Genomic DNA, 17,940 nt, shown 5'->3' on the forward strand with positions numbered 1-17,940 from the left:
AGGTAACTGCGATGGACTCACAGAGACCCGAGGTCACATCCCAGCTTAGTCAGGACTTGCAGGAACGCGGGACAGTTCCTGAGCCCCAAGGACGGTCCGGGCCCTCACTGGTAAAGAGGAGGTAGTCTTTTCTGCCAGGTGGGGCGGAGATGGGGTTTAAATGAAACAGCTCATTTAAAAAGGCTAGCTGGGGGGATTCCCTGGTGGCTGAGTGGTGTAAAGTCCACCTGCTGGTGCGGGAGACGTGGGTTTGATCCCTGGTCCGGGAGGATCCCACATGCTATAGTGCAACTATAGAGCAACTACAGAGCCTGCCCTCTGGAGCCCGGGAACCACAGCTACTGAGCTCACAGGCCACAACTACTGAAGCCCTAGCGCCCTAGAGCCCGTGCTCCACACCAGGAGAAGCTGCTGCAATGAGAAGCCTGTGCATTGCAACTAGAGAGCAGCCCCCTGCTTGCTGCAACTAGAGAAAAGGCCGTGTAGCATTGAGGACTCGGCACAGCCAAAAATAAATAAATAATTACTAAAAAAACCAAAAAGGCTACCTCGGTGCCTGGTGCCAAGGCAAGCCTCTGATAAACAGTGGTTATTACTAAGGTGAGAGGCTGCACATTGCTCTTTTGATGTGGATGGAGAGAGACTAGGGGGACTGCCCACGGAGAGGGCCCAGAAGGGGGCATGTGGCTCAGAAGGCCACACCCCATGGCAGGCATTCTCAGCTCTGAGTTGGTTTCTGTGGCCTCTGGAGCAAGGACAGTTGATGTTGGTCACCTCCACCCCAACCAGCCCTGGGCCCACCGGGCTCCCCCAGGAATGTGAGGAGCGGCATAAACAGACACCTTGCCCGGGCTGGTGCCCGGTACCAGGGGAACCCGCCCTGCTCTGACAGCTGGAGGCTGAGCATCACCATGGCTCTAACTCGGCTCTCGCCCCTCTGGATATCAAGGTCCCGGGGGCCCTTCTGAAAGGGCTGCTGCCAAACAGCTGTGAAGCCAACCACGGCCTCAGCTGCTCTCCCATGGCCTCGTCTCCTGCCCCCACGAAGGAGGCCAACTCACCCCAGTTCTGGGGATTGCTAGGGGCCTGCGGTTTCTCAGGCAGTGGAAAGAAGTGAGTCCATCAGAAACCTCCAACCCTGGGTCAAAAGGCATCGGGCTGGCATAAGGAATCTGACCAAACAGGGAGCATTTCTTGGTTCAAGGCCAGGTGCCCTCCTAGAACCTTTTCATCACTAGTGGTTCCCAAACTCCAGTGATAAAGGAAGTCTGCCTGGGGAGAGAGGAGGACCTATGTCCAGGTTCAACCTCCAGTTGCCAAGAACCAGTCTTTGGGGCTGGGGAGCCTCACTCAGCCTCCTTTCCACAGGGCCAGTGAGCTGCGAGTCTGCCCCTGCCTGTTTCCAAGCCCTCATCCCTCCCTGGGTGTGTCTCATAGAGGGAAGGACATGTGAGGTTTCTCACCAAGTGGCTTCTCTGGGCCTGCACTTGTGGTCACGCACCAGCGGCAAGGTGCCTCCTGTTCCCAGCACCTCCCTACTGATGGGAACCGAGGGGAGCATCAAGGGCTCCGTGGAGAATACAAATAAAACGTCAAGCTGATGTGACCCAGAGGCAGTCATCCACACGCTGGGAGCAGCTTTTGAAAAGCTTATTTGGCTGGGAGAGCGGCTCAGCCAGGAAGCCTGGGTGGGTTCCAAGAGCCGAACCACAGGTGCTGAAGGCGGGAGCCAGGGGTCATTTGGGAGCGGCTGGGGCGAGCAGCTGGGGTGGGGACACTGCCGTTGTGTCAGCTCGGGGCGCCCCTCTCAGGCTGACCGTCTTACCTGTACTGTTTCGAACCAGCGATGAAGATCCGTTCTGAAAAGGTGGGGCTGAACTCTTGGCTGTTCTCACCTTTTAATTAAAGGAAAAGGGGTTGGACGAGCAGAAAGGAGAAAGAAGAGGATTCGGCACTTAGGAGAGCGGCACTTTGCAGATGCCCTCCTGGCCACTCCTCTTTCCCGCGGCTCACCACCTCTCACAGCGGTGACCTCACCCTGCCCTCCCAGCCTGGGGGTCAAGGGCACTGGGTGTGCTTACAACACGGAATCGTTTAAGGGCGCCCACCCCACTTCACACACTGTGAGGTGTAAGTGAGATGGTCCATATAAAACCCTCGACACAGTGCCTCGCACACGGCTCAGTATATACTATTACATACGTGTGTGGGTTGAACTACCATAACCATGCCACTCACTTTGCTTTAATTTTTACTCTCTCATCTCTCGTCAAGGACCAGCCAGAAGGAAGCGGAAGATGCGGGGAAGGATGGATGTACGTGGGAAAATACTGTCACCAGCTGTCGGTCTCACCAGGCTCCACCCCAGAAACTTCCTGGGGTGGAGGTGTGGGGAGGGAGGGGGTTCCTGGCCCTTCCCGCCCCCTTGGGAGTTTCTCAGGCTCTGGTGGCAGCCATCATTCTGAGCCATCTTGAGGTCTTGTGAGCGGAAGCAGAAGGACCAGACCAGGCCTCACCCCACCCTGCAGGCCTGACGGCAGGTGTTCATCCTTTGGGGTGGGGGCCGCCTTGAGGTGGAAGAGGTGAAGAGCCTAATGCCCCAGAGCAGCTTTCTGGGAGACCTGGTCTTTCCTGTCTGGGCCTCTCCAGAGATGCTCAGGCTGCCCGAGGTCCCAGGAGAAGGCAGAGGGACTGCCTGATGATCCTGCAGACTCCCTAGCACCTTGGAGCCCATGTATCCCTGCCTCCCAGCTACCTTCCCCTGCTCTGGTCACCATGGGCAATGCCTCGTCGGCCACCTCTCCCTTCCTGTGTGTCCCTCCCTGGCACTGTCCTGGCTCCCATGGCACACTGATTGCTGGCTTAACCTCCGGTCCTATCTTGTGAGTGTCTCCTATGGTGGTCGCCCTGACCTCCCTCTTCCACAAGGGGACCCTGAGCCAAGCCCTACCTATGGCCAATAACCCTTGTCCAAATGCTGTGCCCCACCTCTCTCTCCGCCACCCACCCCTGCCCTGAAGCCCGGGGCTCTTACATTCGGCCTGGGCGATGATGGAGATGGCAGCTGGCCCAGCCTCCGAGCCGTCCTTGGCTGTGCCTTTGGTGATCACGTCGTTCAGGATCTCCCACTTCCCACAGAACACAGGGCTCTTCTCCACGGCCTCCAGCTTGTGGACGGAGCTCTGCTTCTTCCCCATCGCCTGTGTCTTCTCCTTGGCTTTGGCGAACTCCTTCTGCTGCCCGACCGTGGAGCCGGGGGCGCCTGGGCAGGCCATTTCCATCACTGCCATCTCCCAGGCTCACGCTCACCCTGCGAGAGAGACCACACGCAGAGCAGGTCACCCCCAGACCCCAGGGCAGGCTGCAGTGGGAGGAGAAAAGCAGGGGGCAGAGGGCCTTTGCCCCCTCAGGCCACATGTATTTATCCTCCAAATGATCCCAATGGCAACCTTGCCACAGTCTCATGTGGGTGAGCCCCCCGGCCCTACCAGTTCTTCCCCTCCACTCCACAAGGAGAACTCTAGTCTGCCTCCTCTGGGACATCTGTGGATCAATGTCTGGGTTGGTTCTTTCTTGCCTTTGTAAATAATGGCTGAGTCGTCTTCTGCTGTTTGTTTTGTGGTGAACTTTGCTTCCGCAGAACAGGGGGGTGGATCCCATACTCCAAAGCCATTAGTCACCTCACCGATTCTGCACAAGCCTTGCCTTCTTAGAGACATGCCTGTGCCACCCATTGAGGGCTCTTCTCCAAGAGGAGAGAATCGAGGTTTAGTTTTGTTCCCAAGTTACAGGTAGAGGTATGCATGTACATATGAGTGCATGTGCGTGTGTGTGTGTGTGTATATATATACACGCATGCGTGTATATATATAGATTTGTGTATGTCTATTTATATATGTACACATTATATAGAGACACATATGAAATCTTGTAAAACCTAAAAACCATGCAAGCAGCAACACCAGAACTTGGCTCCTTTCCTGAGCTGCATCTGTTTGTGGCTTTCCAGAAGGGACTGACAGGCTTCCTTCTGTAATGTCCAAATTCACTTGCTGAAAACCTCTTTTGGGGATCGTTTTTCTTTCAGGTAACATTAGTAATGGAATTTCTATTACAGCCCACACACCCCACCACCAACTGACACCTCTAGAAATATGAGGACAAAGCACAAGAATTCATCTCTCTCTGGGCTCCGTCTCCCCCAGCTCTGCGTTCCCACAGAGCCAGATGGGAGAGAGAATGTACTGTTGTGACAATCTGTGCAAAGAGCACGCGGGCTGGAGTGGTCACAAAAGAGAACAGCGCTGCCCTGAGATTGTTAGCAGTTGGGAAGTTTTTTAAAGACTGGGGCTCTCAACTCCCAAGGGCAGTGCCCTACTGGGTCATGACTTGTTTGCGACAAAGCCTAAGAAGGCACTGATTGCAGATACTTTCATAAATGCTCTTTGATGGCAGCTTGGTCCTCAGCTGCTGCTAACAGATGAGGTCTTCTCTGCAGTAGCTCCATTCATCCTGAACCACGCCTCCATCTGCTCTTGAGGGATGAAGACAGACCGTGGGAAGCCAGGCCTCTATACTTCTGCCCTTTTGCCTGATCAGGCTGGAAGCTTCCGAGAGACAGTGGGACACTGGGAAACTCTAGGCTGAGACCTCCTGCCTACAGCATCTGGCTCACCACAGCACACACGAAAGGCTGAGGCAGCTTGACTGGGGTGTGGGGGTGGGGGAAGGTTTGTCGGTTGCTATGAATTTGATGCCCACATCTCTGCCTTCAAGGGCCTGCTAGCTTTGAACTCAGAGTGGTTCCAGCTTTCAGCCTGGGTGCGGGTGTGGTCCTGCAGGCTGGATGCTCCGGCGGCTGAATGGATGGCCTCAGTTTCTTGATGACCTTAAGTCTAAGGGGTGCTCTGACTTCAGTTAGGTGAAAGCCCTCCAAGCTGGCTGTTCTACTTGTAAGGGTGCTTTCATCCCACTCCACACCCCTGCAGCCCCTGTCCCTCTCCAAAAGGACTTGATCCAGGGCCTCTTTATAAGAGAAATGAGACCTTACAAATAGCCCCCAGCACTCCAAACCTAACAGTATTAGAGGTATGCCTACAGGAACACTGCTTCAATCTCCTCATTTTTATGGAGGCCTAATTAGGCGGAGACTTGCCGGAGATCACCAGTCTGCATGGGGCTGTGTGGAGCTGGGCCTATTGGGCTGTGCTGTCCACTCCCCAGTCCCTGGGCTGCAGGCAAGGGGGGATGTCATGGGCCTCCCTGGGCAGAAGGCTCCTGAGGGCAGAGGTCGTGTCCCTGGTGTGCAGCAGAGCAGGGCACAGGGGGTGCTGGCTGCAGGAGGGAATCAAGGATGATGCCGAGCATCTTGGGATGAAGAGAGAGTTTCACCAGACAGCAAGAGGAATGGCCAGTGGTCAGTCTTGTTCTGAGGCACCCGGCTGTTTAGAGCTAAGCTGCACTCGGGCTCATGTGGCCTTTCCTGCCTGACATGGCTCACCCGGAGCTGGCGCTCCTCCAGACAGGCTGTGGGGCGCCCCTCCCCAACAAGCTGTCCTTTCACCTTGGTGGCTGGGTGGGCAGCTGGCCAGGGGCCCTGGTCCTTCCTCTGCGAGCACTCTAGGCACCCCGTCCCAGAGAAACCGAGGCCAAGGCAGCCGAGGTCAGGGCTGCCTCCTCTGCAGCGCCCTGATGACTCACCCAGCAGCCTGACAGGGAGAGAGAGGAACAAGGGAGCCTGAGAAGCTAACCCAGCAGCTGGCTGCTGAACCTGTGAAGGGCACGGGGAAAACAGGCTGACCCTTGCCTCCCGGGGGCACGAAATCATGGCCCGGGAGTTGTACAGCTTCTCCTGTGTCTGCCTTTCCAGTGCCACATGACCATGACTCAGACTCTCATCGACTGTCTCCAAGTTCAAGAGGCTATTCTCAGGACACTCTGGCCGGACAGCAGCGCTCGACATATACACACGCTCGTTTCCTCACTCCCTCCCCACTTCCACGTGGGTTCTGATCTACAAAAAGTGGGGTTCTGCACTAAGCCTGGGACTGCTGGTTGGGTGGGCCTGCCCATCTCTGGGCTTTGGGTCCCGGCTTGCTGCCCCAGCCCGGAGCCCTGCAGCTCTGCCCCTTCTCTCGCTCCTGCAGCTCGCGGGAAGTGAGGACTAAAGTGGGAGCCTGCTGTGTTTCTGCCTTTGAAGGCAAGTCAAAATCCTGATTCATTACTCAGCTGGACACTCTCCACAGCTCCACTCAGGCCTTAGATGTACTCTTCCCTCTGCTCCGTGTGTCAGAGCCGAGGATGTGAGCAGTGGCAACAGCCACACCCGCTCAGCTCACTCACAGGCCATGAACACACAAGGGGAAGGGAAAGGGGCAGAATTAAGTCAGTATTCTTGTAGGGCCTGATCCACGTACACTGCCTGTCCTTTCTTCTGTGGGGCTTCCATGACCCCCCGGAGGGGCCTGGGGGTAGGAATGATGGGGAGAGCACCAGGTCAACCCCTGGGCACATGTGTGTGACACATCTGGGTAGACAAGGCTCCTGGGCTCCAGCTCAGTTCCCTCTCCAGCTTAGTAAAGATCTTCTGTCCAAGCTGAGGAGTTCTCAACGTGGGTTCAAGGATGGCTTCAGGGAGGTCTGGGAACCCTAGGAACTTTATTGGTGTTTCTCCAGGGAAGAGGTCCATAGGTTTCACCATATTTCCCAAGGGTCTAACATTCCTCAGAAGGTTGTTCTAGTCTCCCCAGAAGACCAAGGCCAGGGCTAAACGCCTGATTCTGGCTCAATTCTTCTATGCCAAGGAAGAGCTCACCAAGGCAGTGCTATCCTACCTAAGTTACAATAACTAGATGGGTTCTCAAATGTACTTGCCCTATGTCTACTGAGTCAGTCAGTGGGCATTGGGCCCAGAATCTGTACTTCTGACAAGTTCTCTGGATGACTCTAATGCCCAGTGGCCAGGGACTGCCATCCAACCCCTGCTCTATACTGTCAGGCTGTGCTGTCAATACGGCAGCCACTGGCCACATGGCTATTTACATTTATTTTTCTTTTATTTTGTATTGGAGGCTTTCCTGGTGGCTCAGATGGTAAAGAATCTGCCTGCAATGTAGGAGACCTGGGTTTGATCCCTGGGTGGGAAAGATCCCCTGGAGAAGGGAATGGCAACCCACTCCAGTATTCTTACCTAGAGAATCCCATGGACAGAGGAGCCTGGCGGGCTCTTTGTATTGGAGTATAGCTGATTAACAATGTTGTGATAGTTTCACATGGACAGCAAAGGGACTCAGCCATACATATACATGTATCCATTCTCCCACAAACTTCTTCCCATTCAGGCTGTCACATAGCATTGGGCAGAGTTCCCTGTGCTGTACAGTGGGTGACATTCAAATCAATTCATTTAAACTAAAATTTAAAAATCAATTCTTCAGTTATCCTAGCTACCATATAGGAGAGTTCACACAGAATACCTCTATCACTGTAGAAAGTGCTATTAGACAGCTCCTGCCTGAGACCATTACAGCAATGCTTTCTCTGACAGCATACTTTCTCTTCCTAGGATTCTGGGATGGGGATGGGGTTTAGATGAAATGATTGCTTGATTAAACTGGGAGGCACAGAGTAATGTTTAAAATTTGATCTTCAGTGGTGACGACCTTTCTAAAATGTATCATATTTCAGTTCCCTGTTTTAGTAAGGACAGTAAAAACACCAGATTGGGGACCAGAAGATACGAGTTCTAGCTGTGGAAGCTTTTTATTAAAAAGCCACAGGACCATTTTTATTAAAAGAAATCATACCTCAACCTTCACAATATAAAAGACCTGGAAACGTGCAACTGACACGTAACTCAAATTAGAGACAGCTGCTCTGCTGAAGGTGGGCAAGGGCCCCACACACTCAGCTTGCCTCCATCCACCAAGGACCTCTCCAGCATCCTAGGTCTTCAAGGAAAAGAGTTTGAAGACTCTGACCCAGGAAATCATTTGAGGTTCCTTCTAGTTCCCCAAATGCCACTGATTTGTCAGGATTTTTTGACGGCTGGATGACCTCGATTCAGACTGATAGTTAATATTTCCTAAGCACCGTCATTATTAGTGTCAATTTCAGAATGAAAACTGAGGTTTAGAGAAGTTCAGTAGCCTGCCAAAACAGTCACACGGTGACAAACTGCAGAGGTGCAGCTGGACTCATGCTGTTGCCTCTCCAGTCAGCTTGCTTGGCCAAGAGACGATGCTAAATCAAAGTTCATTCCCTTACCCGTGACCAAGCTCACGACCACCATCACTGAGACAATGGGACTTCTCTGTTTCAGCACCATACAGCCAAGCCATCAAACCTTACCTAAGGCATTCAACACTTTAAGCTTTGGTTTGCTGTATATCAAACAGAAATATAGGGCCATCTACAAAATGTTCACTGAGGGGCCAGAGCAGACCAGGGCAAATCCCTCTCATGATATTTCATCTGGAAGCAAAAACTTGTCCTTCTCTGAATGCCCAGAGGAGACAAATAGCAGAAGTAGAATGACTCAACTTCCTTAATAAGATATTAGTTGAAAACCAATCTCTTTCTGCTGCTTCCTCTTTTAAGCCTTCAGCTTGCCTGGCTACTAGGCCACACTGGGCCAGCCTCTGCCTATCAAGAACAAGGGGTGTGCAGGAAGGGGAACCAAGGGCAAGTGCCAGGCACAGCGAGCTGGCCAGGCAGACCCAGAGATCCCCATGCGTTCCCCAGGCCCCCTTCCTGCCCTGCCGACCCTCTCCAAGCCCCTACCTTCAGTCTCTGTTTCAGTCACACTGATCCTTTCACTTGCCTGAGCAGCAATGGGTAAGCTTTGATATTTTTCCTCTGCTCACTTTGCTGCTTCTGTAAACAGCATCTTCTTCCTTTATTACTGCTATCTGCCAGATCTCACCTTTTATAACCTGTCTCCTCAACGAACCCTTTGCTAGCATGCTCCTGCATTCACTCAGCAGATCATCAGTGAGAGTCTCCTAAGTGTCAAGGGCTGTAATAGTCACCACCATTCATTAAAGGTCTCTGTGCTGGGCACGTGTTAGGTGCTTTATCCATGTAATTGATGAACAACCACCCTGCAGGGTTGATGATATTTTTCAGATGAAACTAAGGCTCTGAGAGGTAAGCTACCTGCAGAAACAAATGAGGCCCAATTTATACAACTAGAGCATCAACATGTTTTTAAAGCTAAAACCAGGACACTCCTGGCCCTTCCTCGGGAACCTAAGCATCCTCATTTTCTTTCCAGGATAACAACTTGTTGGCAAAGGTACCTGCAACTCTAGGAATTGAGCAATATTACTACCCATGTCCATATTACTACCCCTATTTTACCCGCAGGGTCTGCTCACTGTTGGTAATAATTTATTAGTCTGTGTAGGCAGGAAGCACAAGAACTAAAAATGAGGGATCTCATCACTAAGGGCTGGCTCAGCAGTAAATTGGTCAAACTTCTGGTGGAGTTACACCAGTACATGTTCCTGGAAATGTTACCATTTTTAACTAGATAAGGTTTAACAGGTCATTTCATTTTCTTAAAACGATTAAAAAAAAACAAAAACCCACACAATACACGCACAAAAAAACAAGAGTTCCAGGAAAGACAGTACCACCTTCACTGAAAGAACCACTGAAGGATGTGCTTTTGGAAGCAGAAAAGTAAACCAGAGAAGAAATGGGATGCAAGAAACAATGGTAGGCACAGAAATTGATACGATGTTGGTCAATTTAATCAACAATTGAATGTTAAAAAAAAAAATCAGTTTAAACCACTTTAAAACATTAAGTTTTAGGGAATTTCCTGGTGGCCCAGAAGTTAGGACCCAGTGCTTTTACTGTCGCAGCCCAGGTTCAATCCCTGGTCAAAGAACCAAGGTCCTACAAGCTGCAAGGCACAAAAAAAATTTTTTTTTTTTTTAAACACATAAACTTCTCTCTAGTTCTATTTACTTCAAAACAAAACTACATTAAGTTTTAGATAATATAGATAAGAAAGAAGTGTGGGGTGGGTTGTCCAGTGGGTAGAGTGATATAAGCTTTGCTATTTTGTGAAATTTACATATGAATATTTTACATTTCATTAGAAAAAAACTATAACTAAGTATGTATGCTAAAATTTAAGAGTAACTAACTATAAGAATAGTAATACAAGTCAGTTTCCAAAGCAAAAGTGTAAAGAAGGAAAAATAGAAAACTTGATTACTCTAACAAAAGGCAGGGAGAGAAGGAAAAAAGAAGCAAAGAAAAAGAACAGTAAGTATAAAATGAGAACACAAGTTATGGTGGCAAAAACAAGCCAAAGTATCAATACATCATTAATCACAATACACTCGCATAGATGAAGATCGCTTCACATTAAAAGTCAGACAATCGGGATTTTAAAAGATCCAGCTAGATGCTAACTAAAAGAGACAAAACAAAATTATACAGAAAGATTGCGAACAAAAGATGAAAAGAGATATGCCAGGCCAATACTCACTAAAACATGTATTATTAATAGCAGACAAAATACTTAAAACAGAAAGATATAACAATCACTTATATGCCCACAAGAAAGCACCTCTAAATCCAGAGGCACGTTGAAGCTTTCTGAATGAGGAAGGTCTTGCCTTTAGAGTGTCCTGTCACATTACAGAGAATTGCAGGATCTTCTGACAGCGTTCTTTGAACATGTACTGGTCTGCTGGGTGTGGAGCCAGTGCTGAGTGCGGGGTGTATGCTGAGGAAGAAGACACAGCCCCTTGAGGAGCTTACAGTCTCCTGGGGAAAGAGACAAGTAGCTCCTTACAACAGTGATGCGACGACGGGCACGGACACACCGAGATGCAGTGGGAACACATGGACAGACAGTAGCCCCGCCTGTTGGAGATCAGGAAAGGCTTCCTAAAGCAGGGGATACCCGGAGTGGGTCTCAAGGGGTGAGCAATAAGTTCTCAAGAAAAAGGAGTGGGTGTTCCAAGCAGGAGATGGGGGTTTGATCCCTGGGTCAGGAAGATCCCGTGGAGAAGGAAATGGCAACCCACTCCAGTATTCTTGCCTTGGAAATCCCATGGACAGAGGAGTCTGGTGGGCTACAGTCCATGGGGTCACAAAGAGATTGACAGGACTGAGTGACTAAACAACATTCCAAATCGAGGGGGCGGCAAAAGTTAAGGAACAAAATGAGTCTCTGTAGGAGTTAACAGCTTGAGGTTGCTGGTGAGCAAAGCTTGTCGGGAGCTGCAGGAGATGAGGCTGCAGATGGAGTTCAGGTACCAGACCATAGGACTGTGCTTGATCCTGATCTACCCCTAGGGGTGAAACTCTCGGCAGAGCGAGAGCAGTCTAATTCAGGGGCAGGGTTCCAGGTGGAGGAGCCTACAGGGTAGGGGCAGATGGTGGAGACTGGGCATTAAATGAAAACCCTCCACTGGGACAGAACCCACTCCCTCACCTGCCCAGCCCGGGCCGATAAAGTCACAAGTTACACGCCTCTGTAGGGATGGCGAATTTCCCTTTGGCAGAGAGATGAAGTGGGCATTGGGACCTAGAAACAAGACATTGCAGGAAGGAATGAAACTCAGCTGCAGGAATCTCAAAACCTGCCTCCTCGCCAGCTTGCGGTCTGCTTCCCAGGAGAGCAATTTCTGCCTAAGCATTTCCCATTAAAGAGGAAATGAAATGTGAATGTACATTAATCATTAAAATCTTACAGGTCAGTTATGAAAAAGAAATCTGCCATGCCCACAAAACTCAGTCTCGCTGCCAATTCCATAGGTCACACTGCCGGGTAGATGAAGTGTGTGGAATAATATTTATGCCCATCCCCAGTTCCTACCACATGTCAATGTTAACTAGCCCCACGTGTGCTGAAACACTGCTGTCTCCAGGCCCTTTCCAGTGTTTAAGGCACGAAATCACCGCACACCTGTTCTATTACCACAGGCCTTACTCACGTTCAGCTTCTCCCTGACCCCTCCCATCCCACACTGAGGCCAAGCTAATCTCAAATCATCATGTCCTTAAGATAACCTCAAGCTGAAAGACATCTGTCGGCTATGCATGGCTTACGGCCCGGTCCCAACTCTGTGGTCCATAATCTCTCACCACTGTTTCCCTAAACAAAGGGTTTGGCTTTGGCCAGTCTGAGCTCTCCAGACCCTGCTGGCTACTCAGATCTACAGTCTCCGTGTGCACCTCGTCCTTGTGTGGGCTGCACTGCCCATCCTGCTTACCCTTCCCAGGCGAAGCTCAGGCCTTCCACGTCCAGCGTCCCTTCCGTTGGCACCCGGCCTCCTTAATTCTCCTCACCCTTATTCCCTTTACTCATCATATGAAGTAATCTAGATAAAAGAACTCTAAGTATGATAAATCATCATACACCAAGGGAAGATAGCCATTTGTGCACACAACTCCAGAACTGCAATCTAGGAGGTATGGAGCATGTATGTAGAAATACAGGAAAAGATGTACAAAGATGTTCAGTGTATCTTTATAACAGTAAAACACTCAGATAACAATGTCTAATTACACGAGAGGATAATATTAAATAAGTCATGGCACAGCCATTAAAAACATCTACAAATAATATCTGGCTATATGGAAAAATGCTTATGGGATACAATGTTAACAGAAAAAGGATACAGAATTATAAACTCTTGAAAGTCTCTTGGACAGCAAGGAAATCAAACCTGATTTCCTTAGTCAATCCTAAAGGAAATCAACCCTGAATATTCATTGGAAGGACTGATGCTGAAGCTGAAGTTCCAATACTTTGGCCACCTGATTCGAAGAGCCGACTCATTGGAAAAGACCCTGATACTGGGAAAGATTGAAGGCAGAAAGAGAAGGGGAAGACAGAGCATGAGATGGTTGGATGACATCACCGATTCAATGGACATGAGTTTGAGCGAACTCCGGGAGATGGTGAAGGACAAGGAAGCCTGGTGTGCTACAGTCCATGGGGTCACAAAGAGTTGGACACAACTGAGCGACTGAACGACAACATGATCCCACCTAGCATGTGTCTGTGTATTTTATCAACATTTATAAAAATGCTGAACGACAACATGATCCCACCTAGCATGTGTCTGTATATTTTATCAACATTTATAAAAATGTAGACACTTAGCACAGATATGCAGCAATGGTTCTCTCTTGGTGGTGTTTTAATATTCTTTATATTTTTCTAATATTTTCACTTTTTTTTTTTTTTTGCAGTGAGTAGGTACTGCTTTTCTCAGTCTTCATTTTTCTTTTTTGGTCATGCCATGCTGCTTGTGGGATCTTAGTTTTCTGACCAGGGATAGAACCTGGACCCTTGGTAGTGAAAGTGCAGAGCCCTAACCACTAGATTGCCAGGGAATTCCCTCAGTCTTCATTTTTTTAACAGATGTTTCCAAGTGGCAAAAATAAAATACAGAAAAGATATACAATGAGAAATATAAGTCCCTCCCACCCTTCTCCCATTCTTCTGAGGGGATCCCATTACCTATTTCTTACATGTCCCTCTAGAGATGCTCTCTCTGGGGTATTACTTTTATGGTGAAACCAAGCTAAAACTAAAAGAGGGTCTCTCGATATGGAATGAGAATTTAGGAGGCATCGGGTCCACATTTGTAACTGGGGCTTCATAAGTACTGGATGGTTGCTTCCCCCACCTGCACACACACCCACACACACACACACACAGAGGAAACCTTGCCAGAACCCCTGGGGCTGATCAGTGAGTTCTGGCTGCAGGGCTGTGAACACAGAAGCTGGAGATGGGTAAGCTCGTCCCTCCTGGTTTTGGTTTTCGTTTCACCCCCTTTCTTGTTCTCCCCTGGGGACTGTGAGTTTCATTTGCAGTGACTCAAGAAGCAGGAGGATGCTCACAGATGGGTCCCCAGCTCTGATGGCCAGCGCTTCCCTGCTTTTGCTTTATAACCATCCAATGACAAGCTTAACGCAGTGGTGAAGATGCCAGATGTAAGGCATGCTCGTGGGCACGTGTGGCCCCATAAAGAATGGGAAACAAACGGTACAAATGAACGTATTTCCAAAACAAAAATAAGAGTCACAGATGTAAAAAACAAACTTATGATTACCAGTGGGGAAAAGGATAAATTGGAAGTTTGGGACTGACATATACACACCACTATAAATGTGAATAATTAATAAGGACCTGCTACATAGCACAGAGAACTACTCAGCACTCTGTAATGATCTATACGAGAAAAAAATTGGAAAAAAAAGTGGATATGCGTGTAAAAAAAGAGCATATGTATAACTGATTCACTTTGCTGTACAGCAGGAACCAACACAACATTGTAAATGAGCCATACCCCAGTAAAAATTTTAAAAAAAGAGTGGGAAACCGCAGAACTGGACCTGAGAGGAAAACACCGGCCCCTCTTTGGCTGCTTACATCTGTTGGCAAGGCCTCGGCTCTGAATGGACTCAACAATGACCTGCCTGTGCATGATGAACCAGAGCCCAGGATTCCTCAGCAGCTAGAGCTGAAATCAGTCCTCCTGTGGACATCTTTGGGTGTTTTCAACAACCTGCTGCTGTATGTCTGCACAGAATTACATGCTGGTTGTCAATAATAATAAAAATAATAATGGCAGCTAAGATTGCTTGCTATGTATTAGGTATATTAGGTAATGTTTGCTATGTATGCATGTGTATTACTCCTTGAATCCTCACAATACCTCTACAATCATTCCCCTTGTACAGAGGGATAAACTGAGGCTCAGCAGATCAGGTGATCTGCCCAAGGTCACACTGCAAGGAAGTGGCAGAAGCAGGATGTGCACAAGGGTCTCTTTCACGTCAAAGTCCATATTCTTAACCATGACACTATATCCACTTTCAAATGATCCAAGTTTTAAAAACCGGGACCCAAATGGAGAAGCTGCCACAAGCCAAATGTTTGTTAGTGAGAAACCCAGGGACTGACCCAGGAGGAAGCATCTCAATTAGGAAGCATAAGCACAGCCGGCCTATGTTCTGGAAAAAGCAACTTTAAAATGGCAATGGGGAACAAAGACTCCAAGCTTGTGGCAGGCCTGTGTTCCTTAGCCCACCCGTGCTTACCTCAGCTGGGCCCATCCCAGGGGCCAATTCTACGACAAAGTTCAAATTCATCGTTCATTTTATAAAGCCTGGCTCCAGGTTTCCTGAGCCTAGTTTATCATTTGTTTGTCTTTATTTTTAATAGCAAAGCCTTGAGCATCAATTACTAAATTCATAAATGTGGTTATTACTTGGTCCCCAGTTTCCTGATATCGGATATTGTATAAACCTTAAACATATTATAAGGACATTTTCAATTCAACTTTCAAATCTTTTGCATGAGGAGAGCCAACAGCATATAGAAAAGATGCCACTGGAAGCATCACTGATCCAGAGACAATTATGGGACTGGTATGCAGGAGGATGGAGGGTGTAGTATTGAGAAAAACCCTGACCACATGCGTACTTTGTTTTATCCAATATGTAGGAAGCAATTTTTAATGTATGTTATGTCAAAAAAATTTCATAGAGTCACTGCAATCTGCAGGTTGGGATATCTGGTGTAACTGAGTGCCCTGATGAAGTGGCAGCTGCAGTGTGAACCACTCCATCATGACCAGTTTCTGATGACAGGGCCATAAACTGCCCTCCACACCAAAATCAAACCAAACACAACCGGCTTTCTTTGATGAGTCAAAACACACTTCTGGATCTTGCCAAGCCTTAAGGTCATCACCGTGAGCAAGGTCTGCTTGTGAAAAACTTGTTATTTAACTTTTCAGATTGAGTTCTGAGAAAGGAGCAGTTCCCTGGGCTGTGGTCAATTTCCACTGCAACACAACCCCTCCCACCTCGGTTGGTTGGTAACTCTGCTTTTCACAGGTGGGACTGGCTTCAGGCAGGGTCTACCTGTTTGGTTGGGGAGTTGGAAAGAGATGGGCTCAGCCTCTTCGGCAGGGAAGAGGCTTCAAGTTCATTGTAGTTATTGGTGACTGGTTCTGAAATTGAGGAACTAGTTTGAGGAACTTCAGAATAAACAAGAAACCCAAACAACTTGGCTTTCCACAGAAGGCTTCCAACGCACGGGGGTATATGAAAGGAAGGACAAGGTCCCTTTGGCAGTGGCACCAGACCATGGCCTTGAACCCTGACCATGGCCTCGTTTCAGATGCTGTCCTACACATCCTTTGACAGACTGGCCTGAATGGACATGTCCCTCGAGGACATGTCTCTTTCTAACATGGGGTCACATTCTTTGTCCTCCCCCAGGACAGAGGAAGGGGCTTGGGACCCACACTAAGACAGGGAATATTCCCAGCGGATCCCAGATCAATTCCTTGGTAAAGGAGGGGGCACCAGGAGCCAGCCTGTGGCGGCTTAGCCTCTCTCAGGCCAGCACGACCCAGAAAGAGGAGCGTGGATTCTAGTTTTGCACTTCCATGCACAGCCAGCACGACCCAGAAAGAGGAGCGTGGATTCTAGTTTTGCACCTCCACGCACAACAAACAGCCAGTGGCTACCACGCTCCAGGTGCTGCGCTGGCCAGAGCAGACACGAGGGTGACCAAGGCAGAAATGGTCTCGAGTTCTCACTGTTGGAACCCAGTCACTGAGACCCACTGTCATGGGTCAGGCCTCAGACCATCTGCCTACGCCTCTGTCTGAGTGGCCCCAAGCATATGGGATTGGTAAGCGCAGCCACTGTCCTCTCCACCCCAGCCTGGAAGGCTAGGATAAGTCAGCTGTGTCTTTAACGGCCTGCTGTTTCCTGGTGGCTCAGATGGTTAAGTGTCTGCCTACAACGCAGGAGACCCAGTTTCGATCCCTGGGTCAGGAAGAGCCTCTGGAGAAGGCAATGGCAACCCACTCCAGTACCCTTGCCTGGAAAATCCCATGGACGGAGAAGCGTGGTAGGCTACACTCCATGGGGTCACAAAGAGTCGGACATGACTGAGTGACTTCACTTTTCACCTTTTACTTACTCGCTGTCTGCTTTGGCTCTGAGCTACGTTCCAGCACATTTCTACAAGACAGCCTATACCTCCACCATTGTGCTCCTTTCCCCTGGAGTGCTGAAGTTTCCAGACTGCTCTCAAGCTCCTATTCCAAGAGATACAAGGGCCCACGATGAGAGCAATACTGTGGGTGTGCCTGCCCAGACACGCTGGATGGGAAGGCGGGGCTCCTCCCCACGGGAGCTGGGGCAGGGGAGCCACCATCCGAGGGGACTTACTTAGCCCCCTCCAGCTCCCACAACCATGGTTCGTAATTTGGCATGTGTAATATGTCTGCCTTTATGTCCATCTTTCCGCCACCATGGCAAGCTTGTCGAGGGGCAGCACCTCAACAAAAGAAGGCTGAGTGCTAAAGAATTGATAGTCTTGAACTATGGTGCTGGAGAAGACTCTTAAGAGTCCCTCGGACAGCAAGCAGATCAAACCAGTCAATCCACTCTGAATACTCATTGGAAGGACTGATGCTGAAGTTGAAGCTCCAATACTTTGGTCACCTGAAGTGAAGAGTCAACTCACTGAAAAAGACCCTGACATTGGGAAAGACTGAAGGCAGAAGGAGAAAAGGGTGACAGAGAATGAGATGGTTGGATGGCATCACTGAGTCAATGTACATGAACTTGGGCAAACTCTGCTAGATGGTGAGGGATGGGGAGGCCTTTCATGCTGCAGTCCATGGGGTTGCAAGGAGTTGGACGTGACCTGGTGACTGAACACACACACAATGTATCTGCCTTTATGTCCATCTTTCTGCCACCACAGTGACCTTGATGAGGGACAGCATCTCAGCTGTCCTTGTTTTCAGATGCTAGTGCCTAGCAGAGCCAGTGGATTTGGTCCCCCTGGTGAGCTCTGACTGGGAGAAAGGATCCCTGATGTACTCCTGCAGGACAGAGGGTGCCATAGGCTCTGAGACCCCAGGCGGT

General features: G+C 49.3%; 1 protein-coding gene across 3 annotated transcripts in view; it reads right to left on the minus strand.

Moving 5' to 3' along the window:
* MAP3K14 (mitogen-activated protein kinase kinase kinase 14) overlaps positions 1-17,940 on the minus strand; it is a 44,674-nt gene that overhangs the window by 18,814 nt on the left and 7,920 nt on the right. For 2 of the 3 annotated variants that reach the window (XM_070389979.1, XM_070389981.1), the window contains exons 2-3: positions 3,035-3,310; positions 1,826-1,895 (exon numbers count right to left, since the gene is read on the minus strand). In XM_070389979.1, coding sequence (XP_070246080.1) covers positions 1,826-1,895; positions 3,035-3,290 — 326 coding nt within the window. In that variant the 5' untranslated portion in view covers positions 3,291-3,310. Of the gene's footprint in view, positions 1-1,825; positions 1,896-3,034; positions 3,311-10,585; positions 10,730-17,940 lie in introns of those variants that run through there. The other variant, XM_070389980.1, reaches the window with a different exon arrangement.

This window comes from Bos mutus, chromosome 19 (assembly GCF_027580195.1).
Source record: "Bos mutus isolate GX-2022 chromosome 19, NWIPB_WYAK_1.1, whole genome shotgun sequence".
Taxonomy (NCBI): domain Eukaryota; kingdom Metazoa; phylum Chordata; class Mammalia; order Artiodactyla; family Bovidae; genus Bos; species Bos mutus.